Source organism: Asterias rubens, chromosome 1 (genome assembly GCF_902459465.1).
Source record: "Asterias rubens chromosome 1, eAstRub1.3, whole genome shotgun sequence".
Lineage (NCBI taxonomy): Eukaryota > Metazoa > Echinodermata > Asteroidea > Forcipulatida > Asteriidae > Asterias > Asterias rubens.
Window position 1 is genome coordinate 8,573,738 of NC_047062.1, and position 24,058 is coordinate 8,597,795.

General features: G+C 37.3%; 2 protein-coding genes across 2 annotated transcripts in view; one reads left to right on the forward strand and one right to left on the reverse strand.

Moving 5' to 3' along the window:
• Positions 1 to 1,757: 1,757 nt before the first annotated feature.
• On the forward strand, positions 1,758 to 9,412 carry LOC117297952 (major facilitator superfamily domain-containing protein 6-like). Its single transcript, XM_033781153.1, has 6 exons — positions 1,758 to 2,621; positions 3,548 to 3,701; positions 4,677 to 4,833; positions 6,083 to 6,286; positions 7,715 to 7,950; positions 8,702 to 9,412. The coding sequence occupies exons 1-6, from the start codon at positions 1,807 to 1,809 to the stop codon at positions 8,867 to 8,869; spliced, it is 1,734 nt and encodes a 577-aa protein (XP_033637044.1). The 5' UTR covers positions 1,758 to 1,806; the 3' UTR covers positions 8,870 to 9,412.
• Positions 9,413 to 11,557: 2,145 nt separating this feature from the next.
• The window catches only part of LOC117292125 (anaphase-promoting complex subunit 1-like), a 33,120-nt gene continuing 20,619 nt past the window's right edge, over positions 11,558 to 24,058 (reverse strand). The window contains exons 33-44 of the mRNA XM_033774056.1: positions 23,463 to 23,516; positions 23,071 to 23,127; positions 22,434 to 22,657; positions 21,331 to 21,448; positions 20,771 to 20,848; positions 17,673 to 17,816; positions 15,847 to 15,996; positions 15,091 to 15,183; positions 14,154 to 14,517; positions 13,483 to 13,620; positions 12,934 to 13,080; positions 11,558 to 12,857 (exon numbers count right to left, since the gene is read on the reverse strand). Of these exons, the coding sequence (XP_033629947.1) occupies positions 12,980 to 13,080; positions 13,483 to 13,620; positions 14,154 to 14,517; positions 15,091 to 15,183; positions 15,847 to 15,996; positions 17,673 to 17,816; positions 20,771 to 20,848; positions 21,331 to 21,448; positions 22,434 to 22,657; positions 23,071 to 23,127; positions 23,463 to 23,516 (1,521 nt within the window). The 3' untranslated portion in view covers positions 11,558 to 12,857; positions 12,934 to 12,979. The remainder of the gene's footprint in view (positions 12,858 to 12,933; positions 13,081 to 13,482; positions 13,621 to 14,153; positions 14,518 to 15,090; positions 15,184 to 15,846; positions 15,997 to 17,672; positions 17,817 to 20,770; positions 20,849 to 21,330; positions 21,449 to 22,433; positions 22,658 to 23,070; positions 23,128 to 23,462; positions 23,517 to 24,058) is intronic.

The window sequence follows — 24,058 nt, forward strand, 5'->3', positions numbered from 1 at the left end:
ATGACATTATTACCATTGGTGCGCTTTCAGATCTCGAAATAAAATTCGTGGAAAATTACTTCTTTCTCGAAGACTACATTACTTTAGAAGGGAGCCGTTTCTCACAATGTTTTAAACTGTCTGTCAACCTCTCCCCATTACTCGAGAAATCAATAAATTATATTATAATAATTATTTTGAGTAATTACCAATAGTGTCCACAGCCTTTAAAGATTCCCTTGTTTTAATAAATTTAGAAAATAAAATTTCCCCAATTGAAAAGCACTACGACAGTGGCAATTTCGTAGTGAAGGGAATAATTGCGGGGTAAGCCGTCGATTGCTTTAATATCTGCAAGCATTATGATGTGGCAATGAGTCTTGTCTTAGTGAAGTTTAGATATTAACAGACTCGCCAAACAAAAATGTACAGAAACATGACTCGACAACAAACCGTACTAAATTGCATGCATATAGTACTGTTGATGGCACTAATAAATAACGGGCAAGTGGACAGAGTTAGGTTTCGCGATGTAGACCATCTCCCCCCCAACGCACACACATCCTATTAAATTGATCGAATAAAGTCATGCAAAATACAAAATGTATAACAATCAAAGTAATTTCAACTGATTATCAACCGAATACAAATTTGAGGAAACAGCAAAAACCTGTGACGTTATTATACGAGAATGTGGGTGTACGTGTATACGCATCTCAGGCCCCAGCAAAAACACTACCGACCAAAAACAAACGCGTCCCAAAATCCGACCCACAAAACCCCATAAAAAGTGGGCCAGATGGGTAAAAAGGCATAAAACAGAGGCCGGTGTCCCATGCAATTATGTCCTCTATGCAATCCTATCCATAAAACATTATTGCATATGCAATTTTGTCCGCCGGACGGTTTTGCATATGCATTCGTGTCCGCCCGGACGCTGCTGCATAATGCAATTGTGTCCGCCCGGACACATTTGCATATGCAGTTGTGTCCGCCCCGTGCAAAACCGTCCTTGCGGTAAATTAAACGCCCTTGGTCGACGGAACACATTCGCCCTTTTTTTTACAAGCTGAGTGCATGTCATGAATGACATGGGAAATGTTCGGCCGTTGGGTATTCGCTGCAATCCTAAAATTTGTGAATACTCATGCTGCATATACGTAGGTTCAGTGCATGCACGCTCGCTTACACGCACACGTACAGTCATGTTGTACATGTCTGCCGGAAGGTTTTTGCATAGCCCCGGACACGATTGCATATACAGGGGAGTCCGGAGCGGACAGGGACACAATTGCATCTGACACCGGCTTCTTATCGAAACATGTTTTGCCCGAGTATTGAAACAAATCGTGTACAGGCACATCTCTGCAAATAAGAACCGTTTGCCAAAAGTCGCTGTACCCCAAAACACTTCCTGCCTGGCATTTTACTACCCGAGATCATCTGCTGTGCATCAATCAACTCTGCAAAAAATCTGCAGTTGCAGATTTCAAGAGCGATTACCCAAAAAGTGTCATTAAACCATGTAATTGTGGTATGCCTGGGAATCTGATTGTTTAGTATAGCCTTTATATAAAGTAACGTGCCACACTTACCATGCTTGTACGCATATCAGTGTGCCAGTTATGCGAACTTCCCACCCATCTGTCCTTGCACCAAGACTACCATTGCACATACGTACAATACAATCCAACTGTCGGTCACAAACCAATGGTTTTGAAGAATCGAGAGGCCAGTATTAGTAGTAGGCAAATATAGTAGGTAATATTATTAGCGAGAGGTTTGTGTATACGGTACGGCAGAGAATTACCAAGATATGGCAGAATCATGAATCTCACAACTCAGAAGCTGGTCGCAGCTGGCGAAACATCCGAGAGGGGGCAAACTGGAAGATGCCACATTCGTCAGTCTCTACTGCCTTACAAAGCATTTAACCTTTTTCTCTTCGGCTCGTTTGGATGTATTCTACCCTACATGTCCATTTATTTCAAACAACTTGGATTCAACCCGTTTATGGTTGGCTTACTCAACGCTGTGCGCCCCTTGGCGGGTTTTGCTATCTTACCGTTTATCTCGGTCATCGCTGACAGATTCCAATGCCGTAAACTCGTCTCGATCTCGGGCGTTGTGATCGGAGCTGTGGCGGTGTTACTGATTTCCATAACGTCACCTGCACCGGAGGCACCATGTGATGTGATGGAAAAACAGATACACGACTTTCTTCATCTCAATATAAGTCTCCCGTACGAGGACAGCCAGCAGCCTTTGGATTATTTAGGCACGTCAGGTGACATTGTTTTATTTAAGAATGTCGTGTTAGGGAATAGTAATTTAGACCCACCCACGACGATGTTAAAACGACAAATTGGACCAGACAATAATATCTCAGCCAAACAAACACACCAATTTCCCGAGTCTGTGGAAACAATTCTACTGTCTGATCAGAGTTGGTTGTTCGACCAAGATGGCCTTTACCGAATTTTCTGGGTACTTTTGATTCTGTCGAGCTTTGTAGATGTTTCAATGCTCTCGTCGGCTGGACAATGCGACACGGCCGCATTGGATACATTGAGAAATGAAGTTGGTCACGCCGATGACTTTGGATGGCAGCGCGGTTATGGTTCCATGGGATTTGGACTTGGGTACGTAGAAAATATAAAACATACACAAAAAATAACACATTTTTAAAGAAAGTATTCGTTTTACTTGCATCTAACTATCACCACTTGCTCAAAATAATAAGCAGTGGTGTCACCTTTCCCCACCCAGATAGTTTCATTCGAGAACTTTTACGCCTATACCCAAGACTAACTTAATTTGTTTTGAAACCGAAATTTCACACATTTTTTTTTCATTCCCAAAAGTTGTTTACAACATTGAAACAACTTGCAGACAACGTGACTGCCAGCCACAAGACAAGTACGTTTAAAAAGGCTGATGCAACGTGACGGCCATTAATTTGACCGCCCGAATTTAAATATTACCAAAATACAACGTGCTCGTCACAACATAATAGTATGTTTCAATAAGACCAATATTTAACCTTTCCAATAGTAATAACAAAAACAGTGTTGTGAAATCTTAAACACTGGCGTTAAATATTACAAAGAAATAACTTTAAACCCTTTTTTCCTTTTTCTTCGGACATAACTATTTGTTGGCATGGGGCCGCCAGGGTGAGGCAAAAGTTTCATCTCGTCCACCAACATGCATGGGGACATCGCTGAACAATGTTGTAACAACGTTAATGTGCAAAGTTGTGTTGAAAGAAAACTGAGCCAGACAATTCGACGCCTTTATAGTAGGCCTATTCATTAAGGGTGCCTGGAAGAATTGGGTCGTATATGAAGCCTTTTAACAGTTTTCTTAGGGGCATACGAAGAAAAATCATTTTATCATCACCATGGATGACGAGTAAAACAAGGAAAATATAAAAGTAGGCCTATTATGCATCAAAAACTTAAAATTAAAAATTGGAGTACAAAAAGTACAAAAGTACAGTTCGCTCGACAATTAAACATGCTAGACAAATTACATATATCTCCTTTTCCCTTTTCAACATTTCCAGTTCACTTTTTGGAGCCCTTCTTCTGAACTCAACCCATACTGTCAAGATAAGCTGTGGCATTAAACACACAGTTGCCAGCTATTGGACCTGCTTTGCAAGTGCTATCGTTATCATCCTTGGCGCATTTATAACTTTGTTTTACTTCAAATTTCCGGTAAGATATTAAGTTTGTTTTGAGTCATAAAAACCCATCAGTAATTGGTAATTTGTAATTCCATTTCATGAAGAGATTCTACAAGATCCCTTTCACACTGTATTATTCGACCAAGGACTAAGGTCTTTGATGCTTTTTGTAAGGATATCATTATTTTGTTGGCAAAATTGTGGTGCTCCTCTTCATTGCGTCTATTTATTCAGACCGGTCTCTTGCAAAAAGAAACATTCATTTTCAAAACATTTATTTGTATATTGAGATTTTTGTTCGCTCAAAATTTAAAGTGCTTTTAACGCCTTTTGATCTTTGAATATAATATATGAGCATGAAATTGCAATCAACGACCTTACAGCACCGAACAGACAAACCGTCTTTTCATAGACGGTAATATTGTCCCTCACCTTGGGTTCCGAACACTGGTTAGGGTTCCGAACACTGGTTAGGGTTCCGAACACTGGTTAGGGTTCCGAACACTGGTTAGGGTTCCGAACACTGGTTGCCTGAATAGTATTAACTGTTTATACTTCTCCTCCTCATTAACCCTTCTACAGGGTGAGTCAAAAAGAAGTTGACCGAGATTTATGATTCAAAAACAATACAAAAACTGGTACTCAACATTCTTTCCTGCTTATCTGGAAAAAAGGGAATGAAACAAATTGATCATAAGGGAAGTTATGCTATTTCTTGAAAGAACTCATGTTTGTAGCTGTCCATGGAATGTTAATGCTTGACTGAATCTAATCATCCGAGTAAGTAGCAAATGGTATACAAAAGTCATACAAAAGTCATTCATTTGTTTTGTCAATTGTATTCCATAAACAGCTTTCTTTCATTGTGTTTTTATAATCAGCAGGAGAGAGTGCTTGTTAAATGCTTTACTGAACTTTTGAGTGTCATTTTTTTTGTTTTTTTTTAAACATCACCAATCCTGGTCAACTTCTTTTGACTCACACTGTACTCCAAAAATTGTCACAGAAATATAAAGAAGAAGCACCTAGCAGTTCTAAATGGGCGGAGATAAGGCAAGTGATCTTCAGCTGGCACTATGGCTCAGTCATCTTCATGATCTTTATTGTTGGAATAGCACACGGCTGTATATGGGGATTTCTATTCTGGCATCTAGAAAATCTTGGTAAATATTACAAATGTATAAATCCATTCAATAAACTGTATAGTTTATTTTGTCACATTGTGTATTCATAAATACCTCAGTTTCGCTATTCCTATTGGTTGAGAGCGCGTCACGTGGGTGTGTATAAACCTTTGTTTATGACCGGTAAAAAGTGTTAATTCATGGGCGTGACACGCGACCTTGCACCTGTTCTTATAAGACAATTTCCTCATTCCTATTGGTCGAGAGCAACGGCTGAAACAGTTATGCCACATCACGCGATACGCGCGACGCGCACAGCATTCCCTTATAAGGAGTTGTTTACGCGAGGGCGGCGGAGGGCTCTACCATTTCATAGCTGGAGGGGTGTTGTGTTGAAAGAAATCATTTAACAATTATAATTTTTCCATTTATTTCACTTTTTGACCAAAAAGTGATGATGTTTTTGACCGAAAAGGTATTTGTGAATGGGAATCAAAGTGTGTTGAATCGGTTTTCAACTAGTGGTTTAAACCCGCCGAGGCCTGGTTCTTTATAATTTACCTCGACTTCGTCTCGGAAAATTATCAAGAACCAGGCCTCGTTGGGGTTAAACCACTAGTTGAAAACCTCTTCACCACACATTGATTCCCTTATTTAATGTCACGTTAAGAATGTCTCTGCCAAATCAAATGAATATAAAACACACGATATGTTAAGTACCCCTCTTCTTTGACTTCAAGCTAATACAAACTTTTTAGTCAAAGCCCGAAGCACAAAAACTTGTTAAGCACAGAGTAGTATTGCTTAGCAGTAACAGGTTACCAGCCCAAATCACATTAAGTTGCCATTGTTACAGGTCACTAGCCCAAATCACATTAAGTTGCCGTTGTTGCGGCTGGTGCTATAACCTCAATTTTTTGCTCAGCAAAGATGTAGTAGGCCTTATATACATCAAGCAGTATTTTTTGCTAAACAGCTTTATGAAATTGGGCCCTGGAAGACGAGGATATTTAGTTATCGAAAAAACATTTATTCACAATTTCTCAAAATATTCAAGATCTAAAGCAACCTATAGAGGCATTGCATAGCGTTAACACCAAGTGTGTCTACTTGCCAGGTATGATGTGTGTTCTTTAGAGAACTGTCTTGCTATAGTATTCATTCTACTACCGCGGGATAGATTTTCAGATTGTTTATTAGATTATCAGTTCTGTAATAAACTGTCCTGCTTTTCAACCACTCAAAACAGCCCGTTTCATTTGACATGTCTGTTCTTATTCCTCTATAGGTGCAACACATAGTCTACTTGGCATGCTCGGTATCCTGTTCAGTGTATCCGAGTTTGGTTTTACTTTTTTTAGTAGCTGGGCTATTAATAAGTTTGGCCACATCCCACTGATGACTATTGGTCTGCTGGTGTTCGTCTTTCGCTTCCTCTACTATGGTTTAATCACTGTGCCTTGGATGATGGTATTGATCGACATCTTTCATGGTAAATACTTTTCTAATCAGTTTCATTGTAGCTTTTCACGAGGGGGTTATTTGCATTGTTCTTAGTCTTGTGGTGGACAAAACGCATGCGACTCAGAAAGGGAACACAAAACTTTAGTTTTCTATTAGGCCTATGACGTCTGGTTCAACGACACAATGTCAACTCAAAAATTACAAGGGTCGTGGGTTCGAATCCCAACCGAGTAACATGCCTGTGATATTTTTTCACAGGACTCAGGAAAGTACCGAGTATACAGTGCTAACAGACATCGGTGTATGGGTAATAACCAAAAGTAATATTCTTTATCCTGATGCAAATTTAACATCTATTATAAATGTCAACTCAGTTGCTTTCATGTTGTTAAGAAATTTAGCAAATGTGTCAATGAAAAAGAAGAATAATAATAAGCAACTATGTAACCCATATGTATGACAGTGGTTTCAGTTGAATGGATTAAAACAATATAAGCATTGAATGTCCTTAACTCCTTATTGCAATGATTGAATTTTACACTGAACCACAGGTTTACGGTCACACAGGCCAGTAGTTTTAGCGTCGGGCTAGTAAACTCATTACATACCCATCCTGAGCCCCTCTGGATTTCAAACTTGTTAACTAAATGTCCCAAGACTCCCAACCCTTAGCATCAGTGAGTCAAATGATTTTGTTACCTATATCATTGTCTTTTTGATACAAGGTGATCGGAAACTCGCCATCCTGTTTTTTTTATAAAGCAATTATTTGTGTTTGTAGTGCAGCAGCTGTTTCCCAAATGTATAATTTATGATAGTGCTATTTGTAAATCAATAAGGAAATGAAGGACATAATGAAGTACCATGCCTGTTGAAGTCATAAAAATAATAAGAGGGTTTAATATTCCAGGGGTGGAGTCAGAATACTAACGAAAAAGTCTGAAACTTGGATGTTTGGTAACTCCTGGGGTAATAGATTACAAAGAGCCTTTGGAAACAGTATCCAAAGCACCAGAAAAGTAGACAAAAATGAGCAGGATATCTTTATTTGTAGAAAAAAAATATTGTCTGATTTTCTTCACCAGGCCGACATAAAAAGACTGAATTCAGCAAAAAGATTGAACAATCTCATCCCTGATTCTCTCAATCCCACCAGAACTGTTGTATGTCCCTGCTTGTGTGTGTCCCCCCCCCCAATATCCTGTATGTCACTGATTCCCATGCATGCCCATGCATGTACATGCATGTACAAATGCAGAAGTAGCAGATACACAATAACCACATACATGACACCATTTCAAATAAACTAGATATTGAATTAAAAATCAACATCAAACAACATTCACATAATGAAAACAAGGATTATGTCTGTAACACCTATCGCAGGGAATAACAAGTCAATTAATCGGATTATTAATTTTGTTAGCAAATTAAAATGATTTTATTGTTCTGGTAGGTGTGAGTTTCGTTGTGACATGGACCACATGTTCGTCCTACCTGGGAGAGGCTGTACCATTAGAATGTGGTGGGACAATGCAAGGAATTATTATCTCTATGCACCAAGGTCTGGGTGCAGGAACTGGCTATCTGATCTCGGGGCTCATAGTGGACAGTTATGGTGCGCAAACAACCTTCCTGCTGTATGCTGCAGTGTGTGCTATTGTCCTTATATGGTTTGTCGTCATTCAAGTGGTAAGTATGTTCTGATACTATTGCCTCCATGCCCCCGTCATTGCCTTTGTGCCCTTGAAATACTCAAGTAGGTGCCCTTTACCGAGGAGAAAATGCCTTGGTGCCCTTGCACTGTTATCAATTGATGCAGGGTTTCAAATCCACAAGACAATTGGCTTGTTGTAGGTAGTTAAAAACTTTGACTGGACCAGAAATCTTTTGTATCAAGATCATCAAAAAAAAAGTTGTGAAATAACTGTAAGCAGAAAATTTACCTCATGGTTTGTGTTTTGGGCGAGTATATCCTTTTATACCAGAATTTAAAGGCAGTGGACACTATTGGTAATTACTCATAATTTAATAACATAAACCCTTACTTGGTAATGGGGAGCTGTTGATAGTAAAAAACATTGTGAGAAATGGCTCCCTCTGAAGTAACGTAGGTTTCGAGGAAGAAATAATTGACCACAAATTTGATTTTGAGACCTCAGCATTAGATTTTAGATCTCATTATTATCTCGCAACTTTGATGACCAATTGATATGAGCTCAAATTTTGATATTTTATGCATTTGTTGAGATACACCAAGTGAGAAGACTGGTCTTTCACAATGACCAATAGTGTCCAATGTCTTAAAAGTTATTTATCAGACTCTAAGCCAGCATCGCATGTTATTTGTCTATTTTTTTTTAATAGTGAGTTAAAACTATTCAATTGAAAAACACAAGACTGATAGTAGACTTGTTTTGGTCTGTACTGGTTTAATTTCCAGATGTTTCCAAAACCAGCACCGCCATGGAGAGATGATGAAGATGAGCAAACTCAAGAACAAGAAACTCTAGAAAAACCTGCCAGTCCATCAAGAAAAGACTACGATCAACTCACACTCAAACTACCTCCATTCCAGATGGAAACAACAGCAATTAATCAACAAAAATAAGAGAATAAGATTACTCATTACATGTACTGCCCTTCACCACCAATAAAGCATAGGGCCCAATTTCATAGAGCTGCCAAGCACACAAATTCGCTTAGCATGAAATTTCATCTTTGATAAAAACAGGATTACTAACCCAATTTCCGTTTGTTGCATATTGCTTTCTACTGGTTGGTAGTCCTATTTTTATCGAGATAGAAATTTCATGCCAAGCAAATTTTTGTGCTTAGCAGCTCTATGAAATTGGGCCCTGTAGTGACCCCTTGTTCTAATGCCACCCTTAGGGTCACCTCACACGAGCCAACTTTTACAGGCAACTTGGAGGCAACCAACTGGCAAAATGCAAACTAACATTATATGCTGAATTGATGATATTATGGTTTTTACATTATGGGAAGGTTAAATTACATGAATTTTGATTCTTAACTTTGGGATAAATATGTAAACTAACCTACGAGAAGAAGAGAATTTTTGTGGTATTGTTCCCACCAGGGACAATTGGGTCTCTTTTCTAATAGTATTAAATGAGGTTGTTGTAATTGTGTATATCCAGAGTTGTTAAAACATTTTTTTAAAGGCTTGATTAAGAGAAAAGTTTCAGTTAAAATCAACAAAATGCATCAGAAGACACACCCGCCCATGGACAAACCTTCACACAAGAATATGCAAGGGGGGGGAAGGAATTTTTAAATAAAAAACCACTGGTCTTGCCAGTTTGCCTGCCAGATAATCGTAATATTGAACAAAACATTATTTTCTGGCGCTTATAAAAACTCTTTAAAAGTTGGGTATGGTTTACCATAACAAAATGAATAATAACCTTTTGTTTTGTAAAGAAAATTATAATTTATTTTATTTACTTGATTTTATTTGAATAAATGTTTGTTTGACATGTACTTTACTACCATGATGAAATAGTCCAATCATTTCAGCCTTAAATGATGTTGATAACATCAACCTCTGGTTCCCACATTGTTCGACCACTCAAGCATGGCGTAAACGTTCGACCACTCAAGCATGGCGTAAACATTCTCGCAAAACAGAACAAAGTTCAATTTTTACAAACTCTTTTATTACCTTGTACATTTGTTTTTTTCGGGCATACTTGATAATAAATATTATTAATAAATATTATTCAAAATATGATTTAGTCATTACAGATAGATGCAATCTTTCTCTTTGTAAGGATGGTAAGCTTGGGTATGGAGGGTGAACAAAGCTACACCTTTTATGAGGAACTGGCCTTGGTGCTCAGGCTCCCATGCTAAAGCAGGGTACAGTGCACAATTGACTAAAGTTGCAGTGGAGCTGAAAGGGTATAAAGGCATGTTGAAATGATAGATTTCCACCTTCAGGCAATCCACAGGGTTACAGGTACCAACAAACGTTTGTGATCGGTGTCCTCATCACTAGTAAAATGGATTAAAGGCAGTGGACACTATTGGTAATTCCTCAAAATAATTATTAGCATAAAACCTTTCTTGGTGACGAGTAATTGGGAGAGGTTGATCGTATAAAACATTGTAAGAAACGGCTCCCTCTGAAGTGCCATAATTTTTTAAAAAGAAGTAATTTTCCACGAATTTGATTTCGAGACCTCAGATTTAGAACTTGAGGTCTCGAAATCAACCATCTAAACGCACACAACTTCGTGTGACAAGGTTTTTCTTTCTTTCATTACCATCTCGTAAGTTCGATGACCGATCATGACTGATTGAGCTCAAATTTTCACAGGTTTGTCACTTTATGCATATGTTGAGATACACTAACTGTGAAGGCTAGTCTTTGACAATTATCAATGTCCACTGCCTTTAAAGGGTAGGATTTTGTGTATAAAACAAATAAAAGCTCCCATCAGGAAGACTGGGGGGGAAAAATGGTCCCCCCCCCCCCCCCCGTATCATCCACTGTGGTTTTTGTAGATACATGAATTCCACAACAGCCTACAACGACAATATTATACCACATACATCCACGTCTCACCACAATTCTACACAGTTGTGCCACCACACTCAATGTGGCCTTAATTTAAGTGGTTGTCAAATTGTAATAAAAAAGCAGCCAGCACTACTATGGTTATCCACTGCAACTAATGGAATAAAACTATTCATAACCATTGTGACTATTAAGAATAGAATATAATTTTTTTGCAGGTATCTGCTCCTAACTACCGGCCAGGGCCAAATTCCATGAAGCTGCCAAGCAGAACACATTGCAGGAAGTATGAGCAGGAAACCAGTCCCAAATAGCACATACTGACATATATTTTGGTTGGTAACCTTATTCTGGTTAAAATAATATCATTGTGCATAATAATTTTTGTTGCTCAGGCAGCTCAATTAAAGTGGGCCCTGGTTTGAACTGCCCTCTCAACACGGGGCACGTTCAGTGGTCTACTGTTTAAAGGATATGGGTACTTTTTCAAAATGTCCATAGATTTACATTAAACTTACAGGGTTTGAGAATAATGATAGTGGAAAGCTTCCCTTCAAATTTTACTAACTGAGGTTCTGTAGTTTTTGAGAAATGAGTAAAACAATATCATGAAAATACGTTTGTAAAAGCTTATAATAGTTTTCGTCTCATGAGACAAAAATTATTTTCATGGCATTGTTTTACTCATTTTCCAAAAAACTACAGCACCTCAGCAAGTAATATGTTCAGGGAAGCTTTCTACTGTGTATCATTATCTTCAAACTGTGTAAGTTTAATGTAAATCTGTGGAGATTGTGTTTTTTGTCCTACAAAAGTTACATACACCCTTTTAGAGCTCTGCTCTAGAGCGCCGGGGTTGGGGTTCGAACCCTACTTGAGTAAATGGTGGATTTTTTCTCTCAAGGAACTCTGAAATCGCACAATGCTTAAATCATAGACTGGGGTCTTGAGAGAAGAGCCAACAAATTTAATATTTGTTACATGTTGCAACTATTACATCACTGGAAGAAATTTTTGTACACACAACAAATATGAATAGTGGTCTACTGTCAAGAGAGCTCTGCTGTAGAGCATTAGTGTTGAGGTTTGAACCCTATTCCAGTAAACGCTGGATTTTTTCTCCATAGGAACTCTCACACAGTACACAATGCTTATCATATACTGGGGTTTTGATATTCGTTATATGATGCAACTATTACATCCATAACGGGAAGAAATGTTTTTACACACAACAAATACGAACCTGAGAAGAGTTGAGCGATTAACCTGTTTTTGTGTACAATATTTAACCTTTTTTTAAATTAAATTTAATATTAGGTCAAAGCAAAGTTGCTGTACAATATCGCCGATTGTTTATTATTGTTTTTGGCACATGGGAGCCAAGTCTGTGAGTCCCGCATATCATGGCCAATCAATGGCAACCTTTGTTGTCTTTTCTTTCTCAAGGCATGGTTTCGTTGTGGCAACGATATCATGGCCAATCAATGGCAACCTTTGTTGTCTTTTCTTTCTCAAGGCATGGTTTCGTCGTGGCAACGATATCATGGCCAATCAATGGCAACCTTTGTTGTCTTTTCTTTCTCAAGGCAGGGTTTCGTTGTGGCAACGATATCATGGCCAATCAATGGCAACCTTTGTTGTCTTTTCTTTCTCAAGGCATGGTTTCGTCGTGGCAACGATATTTTCAAAACTCTCACTCAAGAAGCTCCACAAAAATGTGGGCTTAGAAATTTTGTTTTTTGAAATAAGTGATTTTGATGTTGAATTCTTAATCCCAGAACCTTTTGTTTCCAATTCAAGATGATTTGCGAGTGCATAGTGTGGTCTCAGGTATGTGATTAATAGAGATAGGCGGCTCCCACAATGTCTGGGCTGCATAAGACCATTTCACACTGTATCCTTTTATCCCCGGTGAATGCAGCCCAGAGAAAGCCCTGGGATTTTGTTTACCCTATAACCACAGTGTGAAAAGACCGACCGTTATTCTCTTGGGGCAACGGTAACCCCAGGGAATACACACCAAGCTTTAATTTCTTTTAATTTGTCAGTTGCGACAAGTTTAAGTCTGCACCTTACACGTCCGAGTATTGCCGGGAAAAGCTGTTACAGAACATGAAAAAAAAAAATTGAAATGGTCTGGTTTATTTATACAATAGGGACAAGTCATGAATATATGTGTCACCTTGCAGCTTGTAGGACAGATAGGAGTTTCATCAACGCTGATACTGGGAGATTGAAGCCTTTTAGTGCAGTGTAGAGGCTTGGAAGTGAATCACACCCTGAGAAGGAGACAGTCAATAATAATTGTTAAAGATATTATACAGGATTTGTAGAACTGGTAAAAAAAGTAGCAGACAGTGCCCATGTTTTGTGTGACCAACCAAATACATTAACAACAAAAAACTTTTAAAATTTTGGGCTAAATCCGTTGTGATTCTGAAGAAATAGTGAACAAGTTTTATTAGGTTTTTATATACAGCTTTCTTCAATACCTCTTCATATCAGACAGAGGGAAATATTTCATGGAGAAACATGGTTTAAGTACAAACTTCATAATCAATAAGCATTCAGACTCAAATTAAAACTATGTTTTATATCCTTTTGTCTACAAAATGCTAACCACCGTTTTTTCCCCAGATAATTTAGCTTTATGAGTTTGGGCCTTCCGACAGGTAACTTACCCTGTAGGGGGACCTCTGAAAGCTGACTTGGGGTAGGGATGCCATAGTACACCATAAACTTAGCCAGTTGCCTCCTGGTTTCTTGGTCCTCAGAGATGACTCCTTGAGATAAGTAATTCATCAATGGCATCTTGTTCTCTACAAGGAGAAATAGATGACGTAGTTTGTGTAAAAAAGATGTAGTGTTCGATCAAGTAATCAACTGTATTATAACTAATACTACGTGAGTGGTTGGTTTCTCTTTATATATAACAATATTTTGATTTAGAAAAATTATGAAAAAAAGAGATGGGAATAAAATAAAGAAATGCTAGAATTAGTAAGAGTTTGGGGAAGATACTGGAGGAGAGCAAACTCTGATTAAAAACCTTGTCTATCATCACTTGCAACTTGCGTCAAATAGTCAATTATTGATGGTCATTCCCCCCCCCCCCCCAAAAAAAAAAAAAAAAAATGACCCAGGACAATCACCCAGGCTCAGGACATTTCAGCAAAGATGAATTCAATTGTATTTTTTTCTGGCTGCGGCTTACTTCTATAATTGTTTAGAGCAAACACTGACTGAAACAATTTCCACAAGTCATCCGAATCCAGTAGTTTTCTTTAACATGATTTTACAGTTCTCTAGATGGTTTTGAACTTTGTAATCAGTGAGCTCTCAAATTTCTTACCTGCAAACCACAAATCAAACAAATGATCCAGATGACTCTTGATCTTCACACACATCTCTGCATTTACCAGCGGTGTTTTGGGGTCGGAGTTTACCACTGGCGTTTTGGGGTCAGAGTTTATCACTGGCGTTTTGGGTTCGGTGTTTACCACTGGCGTTTTGGGGTCGGCATTTACCCAAGGTGTTTTTGGTTCGGCATTTACCAATGGTGTTTTTGGGTCAGCGTTTACCAGAGGTGTTTTGGGGTAAGCGCTACCGTTGCCACCAGACACTAGCCTGGTATGGGTGTCGTTGTAATAGGCAAGTAGCAGCTTCAGTTGCCACAGCGTATGGGTGTCAGGTCTGGATACCAGGCTATCAACGACCTTTGGCATGGAAAATAATTCAGAATGATTTTTTATCTTGTTATCAAACTGGAACAAGACTAAAAAAAAACACAATCAGACCAAGAATTATGAAAAACAGAAGATGTAGAAATACGAAACAAACTGCAGCCTAGGGATTGCACAAAAGTGAACTAAATCAAAGAGTAATCCCCACATTGCACAAATAATTAACAGTTTTTATTTTATTTGGCCTAACCACTATTTGCTTTAAAGCGCTTTACAAAAAGAATATTTAAAACAAATATTCTTGGTCCATTTTTGCTATCCCAGGCTTTTTTTATTATGGCTTTTCATAAAGTCTTTTTTATTGTAATGTTTTTTAAAGAATGTAAATTATGTCGTAATTCATCAATATGCTGCTATCATAAACCAACACAGATGGCTTTTAAATGGTCTCTAAGGAACAACTGGAAATTCGTAAATAGCTAAAGTCTTTAAAAAAAAAAACATTTGAAAGTAACTGTACTTCAGACATTTGTAGGGATTAATGACAAGGGATTTTTTATTTTAAAAAAAGAAGTAAAAGAAGTAAAAGAAAAACAATTTTCTGACCTGATGTACTTCAATGAGTGACTGTAGTATCCATGGTTTCTCCTTTGTAACGCATTCATATAATAAAGATGCTAGTAGTGTCTCAAGGAATGCCTGCGATAAATAATAATCAATAAACAAAAATCAATGAATAGGAGTTTCAATAAGTAATAATCAATAACAGTGATCGTTGCCAGTAATATTCAATAAGCATTGATCAACGAACAGGAATTATCAATAAGTACTGATCAATAACTTTACAATTACTATTGTCAGTAATAATCAACAGTCAATAAGCCTTAATCAATGAATAGGAATTATCAATGAATAGGAATTATCAATGAGTACCTATCAATAACTCCAGTAATCAGTGTCAGTAATAATCAATTAGTAATGATCAACATAAAATATAAACCAATGAGAGTAATAATCAACAATTGATGATCAACAAATAAAATTGCAATGGCAAAAAAAAATCCAAAACTAAACAAAACAAATGCAAATAATAACGAATATTTAGCAACATTCAATTACAAACTGCTTAGAATAAAAATCAGTGTTTGATGATCAATATACAATATCAACTAATGAAAAATCAGAGCAATAAGTAATGATCAATATAAGACTAATCAATGAGAATGACAATCAATGACAATGATCAATAAATAACTGTAATCAATAAACAGTCTGATCAGCCTGGCAGTAAATGAACCCTACAAGTGCAATGATAAAAGAAACGCAGAAAAAGGATTCAAGATTCAAAAGAGTCGTCCTCACTTCATTCCCAGTTGAAATGTGCCGACAGAAATGCCTTGAAAATCCCAGGATAGCAAGGTCAGAGGTGAATGACCTGATGACCTCCGAATCCATGGACTGCTGGTATGATGCATCATGGGTAAACGTCTGCGCCAACAAACTCTTATACCCCTGAGAGAACAAGTTAAAAAAAAAAAAAAGATAGATAATCAATTTAAAGGCCATAGGGTGTATTAAAAAAGTGGTGATCAGAAATATTTCAAAGAATTTGAAGAAGAACTAAGAATTTTCTTAATTGAGAAAATAGAATAGGCCCTTCCCATGAAATATTCAAATTACATTCACATACATGTGTATGTGTACAGACCCTATTGGTTAGCAATCCCAAGAGAGATGCGCACTCAGCAGACACCCAGTCGCATCTGTGTCATGCCGCCATTGGTCCAATACATTGCTATGTGCATTGCTATGTGCAATTTACATTTTTTATGGGAAGGGTCAACTATTAGCTGTTCCAAACTATTTACTAACCAAAAGCACCTAGAGTATAAATGCAAGGTACTTAATGGCCTGATGTTTTGACCCTAGAAGAGTCTTTCTCAAAGGCTCTTATTTGGTTAGGATTGTTTACCACAACAAATTTGAAGCTTTGCATGTCAACAAAGGTAAAAGAAAGACTATGTACTTTCAGGGGAACAGCCATCTGTATCTAAACTATTGAGATGGACCTCAAACACAGTTTCATTTTTGCAGCGACCATATCTTCCAAAAATTGTTGGAACAGAACAACAACTTGGAATGGCCAAAAACAAATTAACAATGTGAACAATTAAAAAAAATAATTAAAGACATTGGACACTATTGGTAATTGTCAAAGACCAGTCTTCTCACTTGCTGTATCTCAACATGTACATAAAATAACAAACTTATGAAAATTTGAGCTCGATCGGTCATCGAAGTTGCGAGATAATAACGAAAGAAAAAACACCCTTACCACACGAAATTGTGTGCGTTCAGATGCTTGATTTCGAGACCTCAAATTCTAAACTTGAGGTCTCAAAATCAAATTTGTGGAAAATTACTTCTTTCTCGAAATCTTCGTCACTTTAGAGGGAGCAGTTTCTCACAATGTTTTATACTACCGACCTCTTCCCGTTACTCGGTACCAAGTAAGGTTTTGTGCTAATAATTATTTTGAGTAATATTACCAATAACAAACTTGTTAATAAAAACCATATGTTGTTTCCAATTGAAATTGTTCCTGGAACAAAATAATTCAACAGATGTTTGTCTCTTGTTTCACATTAAGTATTTTTTTTTTATAGTCAGTACCTTTTCAGTGCATTTATATTTTAAATGATGGCTATTTATTACTGGCATACTAAATACAATATACTGTCTGTATTTGAAACTGTTGTTTTTTATAGTACTTTTTATTGTACAACTATTTCATTAATAATTTGTGTAAAGCACATTGGATAATACCAACCAACGGGCATACCAAAACTCACTTAATACAGAGTAAATACCAGAGATTCCATGACTACAATTAGTAAAGGGTGAAGGGCAAGCACACAAGTACTAGGAAACTGAAGGAATCTTTCAATAAAAATATTTAACTTATCAATAAAGACAACACTTGTCTTCATTTTTTAATAATTTTATTTTATTTTAGCGCAATATAAATAATGTACTGTATTTCATCTTATCGCAGCATGCACAAAAAAGATAACATTTTTCCTTTTTGCCAGTAATTCCTCGAGTCAGGATACGTCACGTAGCCTTAGACCTCAAGGTTCTTTCTCAAGATCCTTGCTGTTCCCGTTATTAATATAATTATAATTTACCTTTGGGTCCTCGGCATAAGACAGATGTCCAGCACGTTGTTTAACGTAGAGAGTACCGTCTGCTTTGAAGATCTCTTCAAGTGTTCTCAGATTTTTAATGGTGTCCAGTGTTACCGTAAGGTACCGCGGCCCTACTACACTAATCTAGACAAAATATGGAAACAAAAACAAGCTCCAGATGTAAGAACAGTGATGTGATGTGGCATGATTGTCAAGTGTATAGGACACAAAATCTATGAATGGAACCAAATTCTTCAAGTGGAATCAAATTTAATTAATGGAACCAAATGTTTTTTTTAATGCAGCCAGAATGTAGGTTTGAATCCTGGCAGGGAGGATCCAAATTTCACAGAACACTAACAGCAAATGAGGAAAACGAATAAAGGCAGTGGACACTATTGGTTATTACTCAAAATAATTATTAGCATAAAAACTCACTAGGTAACAAGAAATGGAGAGAGGTTGGTAGTATAAATCATTGTGAAGAACAGCTCCTTCTGAAGTAACATAGTTTTCAAGAAAGAAGTAATTTTTCATGCATTTGATTTCGAGACCTCAGATTTAGAACTTGAGGTCTTGAAATCAAGCATCTGAAAGCACACAACTTCGTGTGACAAGGGTGTTTTTTTTTCTTTCATTATTATCTCGCAACTCCGATGACCAATTGAGCTCAAATTTTCACAGGTTTGTTATTTTATGCATATGTTGAGATACACAAACTGTGAAGACTAGTTTTTGACAAACACCAATAGTGTCCACTGCCTTTAAGCAGATAATGGTTAAGCAGGGAACCAGTAACTATTGATATACATGTACATCACATTGTAATTGTGGTTGATAACCTGTTTATGCTGGGCAAAGTTGTTTTGTGCTAGGCAATTTCTTCCATGCTTAGCAGCTTTTTGAAAAAGGATGAGGATGGTTCTTACAATAATTGCAAAATGTTACTTTCGGATTTGATATCAATTATAATTTATCAACAAATATTTATTAACAAGCAGTCCAAAAAATCAAGTTAACAGTAAAGCAAGCGAATCAAAAGATTGGACATAAATGCCTAGGTCGTGTACCTGGGTCAGATAAAAGAACCCAAATATGTTGCAGGGCTGCTCGCAAGACTACATTAACAACAACAAATATCAGTAATTGACATAAAATGTTATAATATAAACAGCATAAAAAATATATAACTCTGGTTTGGTTCATTTGCAAAAGTAAACTGAATCCAGTGTCCAAAAGGCACATTAAGTTGTTCTTAAGTATTAAAAAAAATACAGAACATACATCAATTTGAAACAAATCAAGTGAACTTTTGTAAAATGCACAATACAACAAAATATAAACACATCAAAGTTATACAAGTATTGCATATATTCAAAAGGATGAACAAAGAAAGTGTACATTAAAATCACCAGGTACAAGGCATAAATCAGCAAGAAAAATTTTTGGGGTTGAACAAAGGAGCTGTTTTCATGAAGTATGGAAATAAACATCAGTTTGAATGAAGGAAAAGTGACAAGAGTGGGATTTGAACCAATTGACACCCGGTTTAACGTGCCTGCGCTTCCAGCCCTATCTAGCCCTATGTTGGCAGTCTCCCTACTTTTAAATTATCAACATATTTCTTTGGGGTGTGCCACTTAAAAGCCATACAACTATTAGCTGTCGTTTAGCCAAGGATCACACCCAAGTTTATGATACAACCATTAGCTCTGTTTAGCCAAGGATCACACCCAAGTTTATGATACAACCATTAGCTCTGTTTAGCCAAGGATCACACCCAAGTTTATGATACAACCATTAGCTCTGTTTAGCCAAGGATCACACCTAAGTTTATGATACAACCATTAGCTCTGTTTAGCCAAGGATCACACCTAAGTTTATGATACAACCATTAGCTCTGTTTAGCCAAGGATCACACCTAAGTTTATGATACAACCATTAGCTCTGTTTAGGCAAGGATCACACCTAAGTTTATGATACAACCATTAGCTCTGTTTAGGCAAGGATCACACCTAAGTTTATGATACAACCATTAGCTCTGTTTAGGCAAGGATCACACCTAAGTTTATGATACAACCATTAGCTCTGTTTAGGCAAGGATCACACCTAAGTTTATGATACAACCATTAGCTCTGTTTAGGCAAGGATCACACCTAAGTTTATGATACAACCATTAGCTCTGTTTAGCCAAGGATCACACCCAAGTTTATGATACAACCATTAGCTCTGTTTAGGCAAGGATCACACCTAAGTTTATGATACAACCATTAGCTCTGTTTAGGCAAGGATCACACCTAAGTTTATGATACAACCATTAGCTCTGTTTAGCCAAGGATCACACCCAAGTTTATGATACAACCATTAGCTCTGTTTAGCCAAGGATCACACCTAAGTTTATGATACAACCATTAGCTCTGTTTAGGCAAGGATCACACCTAAGTTTATGATACAACCATTAGCTCTGTTTAGCCAAGGATCACACCCAAGTTTATGATACAACCATTAGCTCTGTTTAGGCAAGGATCACACCTAAGTTTATGATACAACCATTAGCTCTGTTTAGCCAAGGATCACACCTAAGTTTATGATACAACCATTAGCTCTGTTTAGCCAAGGATCACACCTAAGTTTATGATACAACCATTAGCTCTGTTTAGCCAAGGATTACACCCAAGTTTATGATACAACCATTAGCTCTGTTTAGCCAAGGATCACACCCAAGTTTATGATACAACCATTAGCTCTGTTTAGCCAAGGATCACACCCAAGTTTATGATACAACCATTAGCTCTGTTTAGGCAAGGATCACACCTAAGTTTATGATAAAACCTGGGAAGCGGCAGCAGAACAAAACAAAATTTAAAAATACTGGAGATTCTATGTACATTGCAAATAACAAAATATAATAATTTTGTATTTATATTGAACCCGTTCCATAGTTTGTACACAAGTGCATAACAAAATAATCAAGAAACAATTAACTAAACAACAGCAAAAGAACAAGTATATAATGCAAATGAGTACATGCACAAGCAAATACAAACTGTAAGGAAAACAACATTCATTCAGTCTTTTATTTTTCAGTAAATTCTGACCTGCTTAAGATGTTTCAGCTCTGGTACGATACATGGTGCCAGCATTTTAACAGTGCGCTCTCCATACCATTGGCTTTCCTGCAGTATGTATTAACAAAAAACAAACATTAACGGCATCATTTCAACACTGTTTTTTACTGGATCCTTACGTACAATTCATTAGAGTCTTTATTCAGTTATTACAGGCTTGGGATTATATGCAGGCCTGATCTTGGTCTTGAAGCCCCTTCAATAGTTTCCCATTGACATTAAGATTGTTCAATGGAATTGCCCTTTGCAAACTGAAAATGGCCTTGCCCTTTTAAAAGATGAAATTCTAGTCCTGTTAATAGGAGAGTTGCCTCATAAATGTAGACAGGATTTCCCCCAGGATTTATCAAAACTGGGGCGTTCTTACGGTTTTATCTTGAAGACTTTTGTGATCTGAAATCTGAAAGAAAAACAGAATACTTCTCTTTTCCCCCTTGAGTATTGGCTTGCAATTTTTGTGTTTTGGCCTGTTACGCTAGCTTTTCCATTGAGGGGAACCCTGGTAGTGCATAACAGCTAATTTCTCGTACCTTGTAGACAATCTCCAGTGGAGCATAACAGGGCTTTCCTGAGTCCACATCTCGAGGTATAATAACACGAGGCTCGGCAGCTAAGACGTAGAGGTGACGTAACGCCTGTAAGTGATACCTACAGATACACACAAAATAAAATCATTAATTTCGTTTGCAAGAGCTGTAGTACCGTTAGTCTAAAACATTGATGGGGCCAACTTTGACAGGATAACATTTTTAAAAGAATTGCCGGAGAGACAGTCTGGATGGTCTTGTGGCTGGTAACCTTATTCTGGTGATCTTCTTTTTGTGCTTAGCAGTTGTATTAAATTTGGCTCTGTTCTAGAATGTGGAAGGTTATGAGATCAGGTGGTGATTTTCACAAAGCTAAGATTGATCTTAAAGACATTGTACACTATTGGTAATTGTCTAAGACCAGTCTTCTCACTTGGTGTATCTCATCATATGCATACAATAACAAACCTGTGAAAATTTGAGCTTGATTGGTCGTCGGAGTTGCGCGATAACTATGAAAGAAAAAAAACACCCTTGTCACACGAAGTTGTGTGCTTTCAGATGCTTGATTTCGAGACCCCAAATTCTAAACTTTAGGTCTCATAATCAAACTCGTGGAAAATGACTTCTTTCTTGAAAACTACGTCACTACAGAGGGAGCTGTTTCTCACAATGTTTTATACTATCAACCTCTCCCCACTACTCGTTACCAAGTGAGGTTTTATGCTGATAATTATTTTGAGTAATTACCAATAGTATCCACTGCCTTTAATGATGTATCAGTCTCAGCAAAGTGTGATGTCACAATCAAACAGACCACTCTGATATTATTAAAAACAGGCATGATATTTGGTCCCCATAAAAAAGTAGGAGAACTTTAGTACATACGGGTATGCATGGTGTAGGCTTACTATTTCATCAAAGTGTTTCAGATTTTTCCAAAAGCAAACAAACGAGAAATCAGACTTAAGTAGGAAGCATTTCATGCCTGTTAAAACTCATCTTACAATAATCTTTGTGCTTTGTGAAATCAAGCCCAGATCCCAAATCACCAAGTGCTAAATCAGGCATCGATAAACGTCAAGAAATCACATGATCATTATCACCTGTTATCATTGCCGTTGATTGGAAACCTTGGGAATAGACTACAGATCAAAACGGCAATCGATGCTGGACTGGTGCTAAGCGTGTAGCGACCACCTCCTAGAAACAACAACCCAATGGCCATATGGGATGCCATGTGGTTACCGTAGCTCATATCACCAGCGATGAAGAAGTGAAGCTTACGAGCAAAGCGGAGAACCTCGAGGTTGCCAGTGCCTGCCATTACCTTGAATCAGATCGGAAAGAGAGTTTTACCAATGAGGTTATGTTGAGGTTTAGCTGGCTAATAGAAAATTTTTACCAAATTTACTGGATGTTTTAAAAACCAGCACACCGCTTAAATACATAAAAAAAAGTTAGCACCTTGTGTAAGTATATGCAAAAAAAATGTTCAATTTCAGTGAAAGGCAGGAATTGTATAACCCTTCCTCCATAAAATATTGTTTGCATTAGAAAAAAGGCAAAATCTGTGACTAAAAGATCAGAAAGAAGAAAAGTCCCACTCCAGTCCATTTAATGCTTGTCAGGAATCACAAATCAATAATAAGCACTGTCACTTGACCACAGTAAAAACATTCTTGAGTATCTTTGGCAATTATTTTTTTTACAGAGGATTCCCATGGCAACGGAAGTACTAACCATAGCAACAGAGAGAAGAACTGCATTCAGACATGTGTCAATAGTTGATTTACCAGCCTGGATAAAGAAAAAAAACAAACCAAATAATTATGGTAAGAAATTTTATTTTTAATCAATAATATAAAAAGTAAACTTGCAGGTACATTACTAAAAAGGAAAGGTGTTTGAAGCTTTGCATGGTGTAAATATTCAGATAAGAATTCAATATTAACAGTAAATGTTGGTAGCACCATGTTTAAATCTCCTTTGAGTGAGTGTTGGCTCTGAAAAGAGCCTGTGTGGTTTCCTATATTCACTTCTTATTTTTATTTTCCTTCACCATGCAAAGCTTCAAACATCACTTAGTGTACTATCAATTTGATTTGTAATTTTTATGTTTTGCAGCTACTTACCAATTCTGAAATTGACTGTGAAGCCAAGCTTGCAAATCTCTGAGCATAGTGAAGCTGTGAACACAAATAAAACAAGACAAAAAAATAACACAATGACAACGAGATAGGTTACTAATTAGCCAAAAGATTGACAACAAAGAAACTTGGAAATCATTGAAAGCCCCAAAACAACTGCTTTACTTGGATACTTATTTCTAAGACATGCTTCTGTATTTTTTATCTGCAACTTCTCTATATTAAGAGCATCAATCCCTAATCACCAAACCTTGGCCCCCACCCCGGCTCACTGCATCGGGGGCTGCAGGCTGACCAAAGCCGCCCGGCCCATTCTTTAACATCATACAGGATACAAATTGATACCATTAGGTAAAACTGTCAAATAGCAAATTTCTGTTAAAGGGCTATCCAGGGGTGAGATTCATTGCTTTTCGTTATACGTGAAAAAAATAATAGCAGATTTTCTTCACCATCCTGACTTTAAAACTCTGAATTCAGTTAAGAGGCTGAAATTTCTCATCCCTGGCAATCACCCCCCTTACCAACCACTGCCGTGGTGGATGGATAGTCATCTCATTGTTATCCCCTCAAGATTTTTA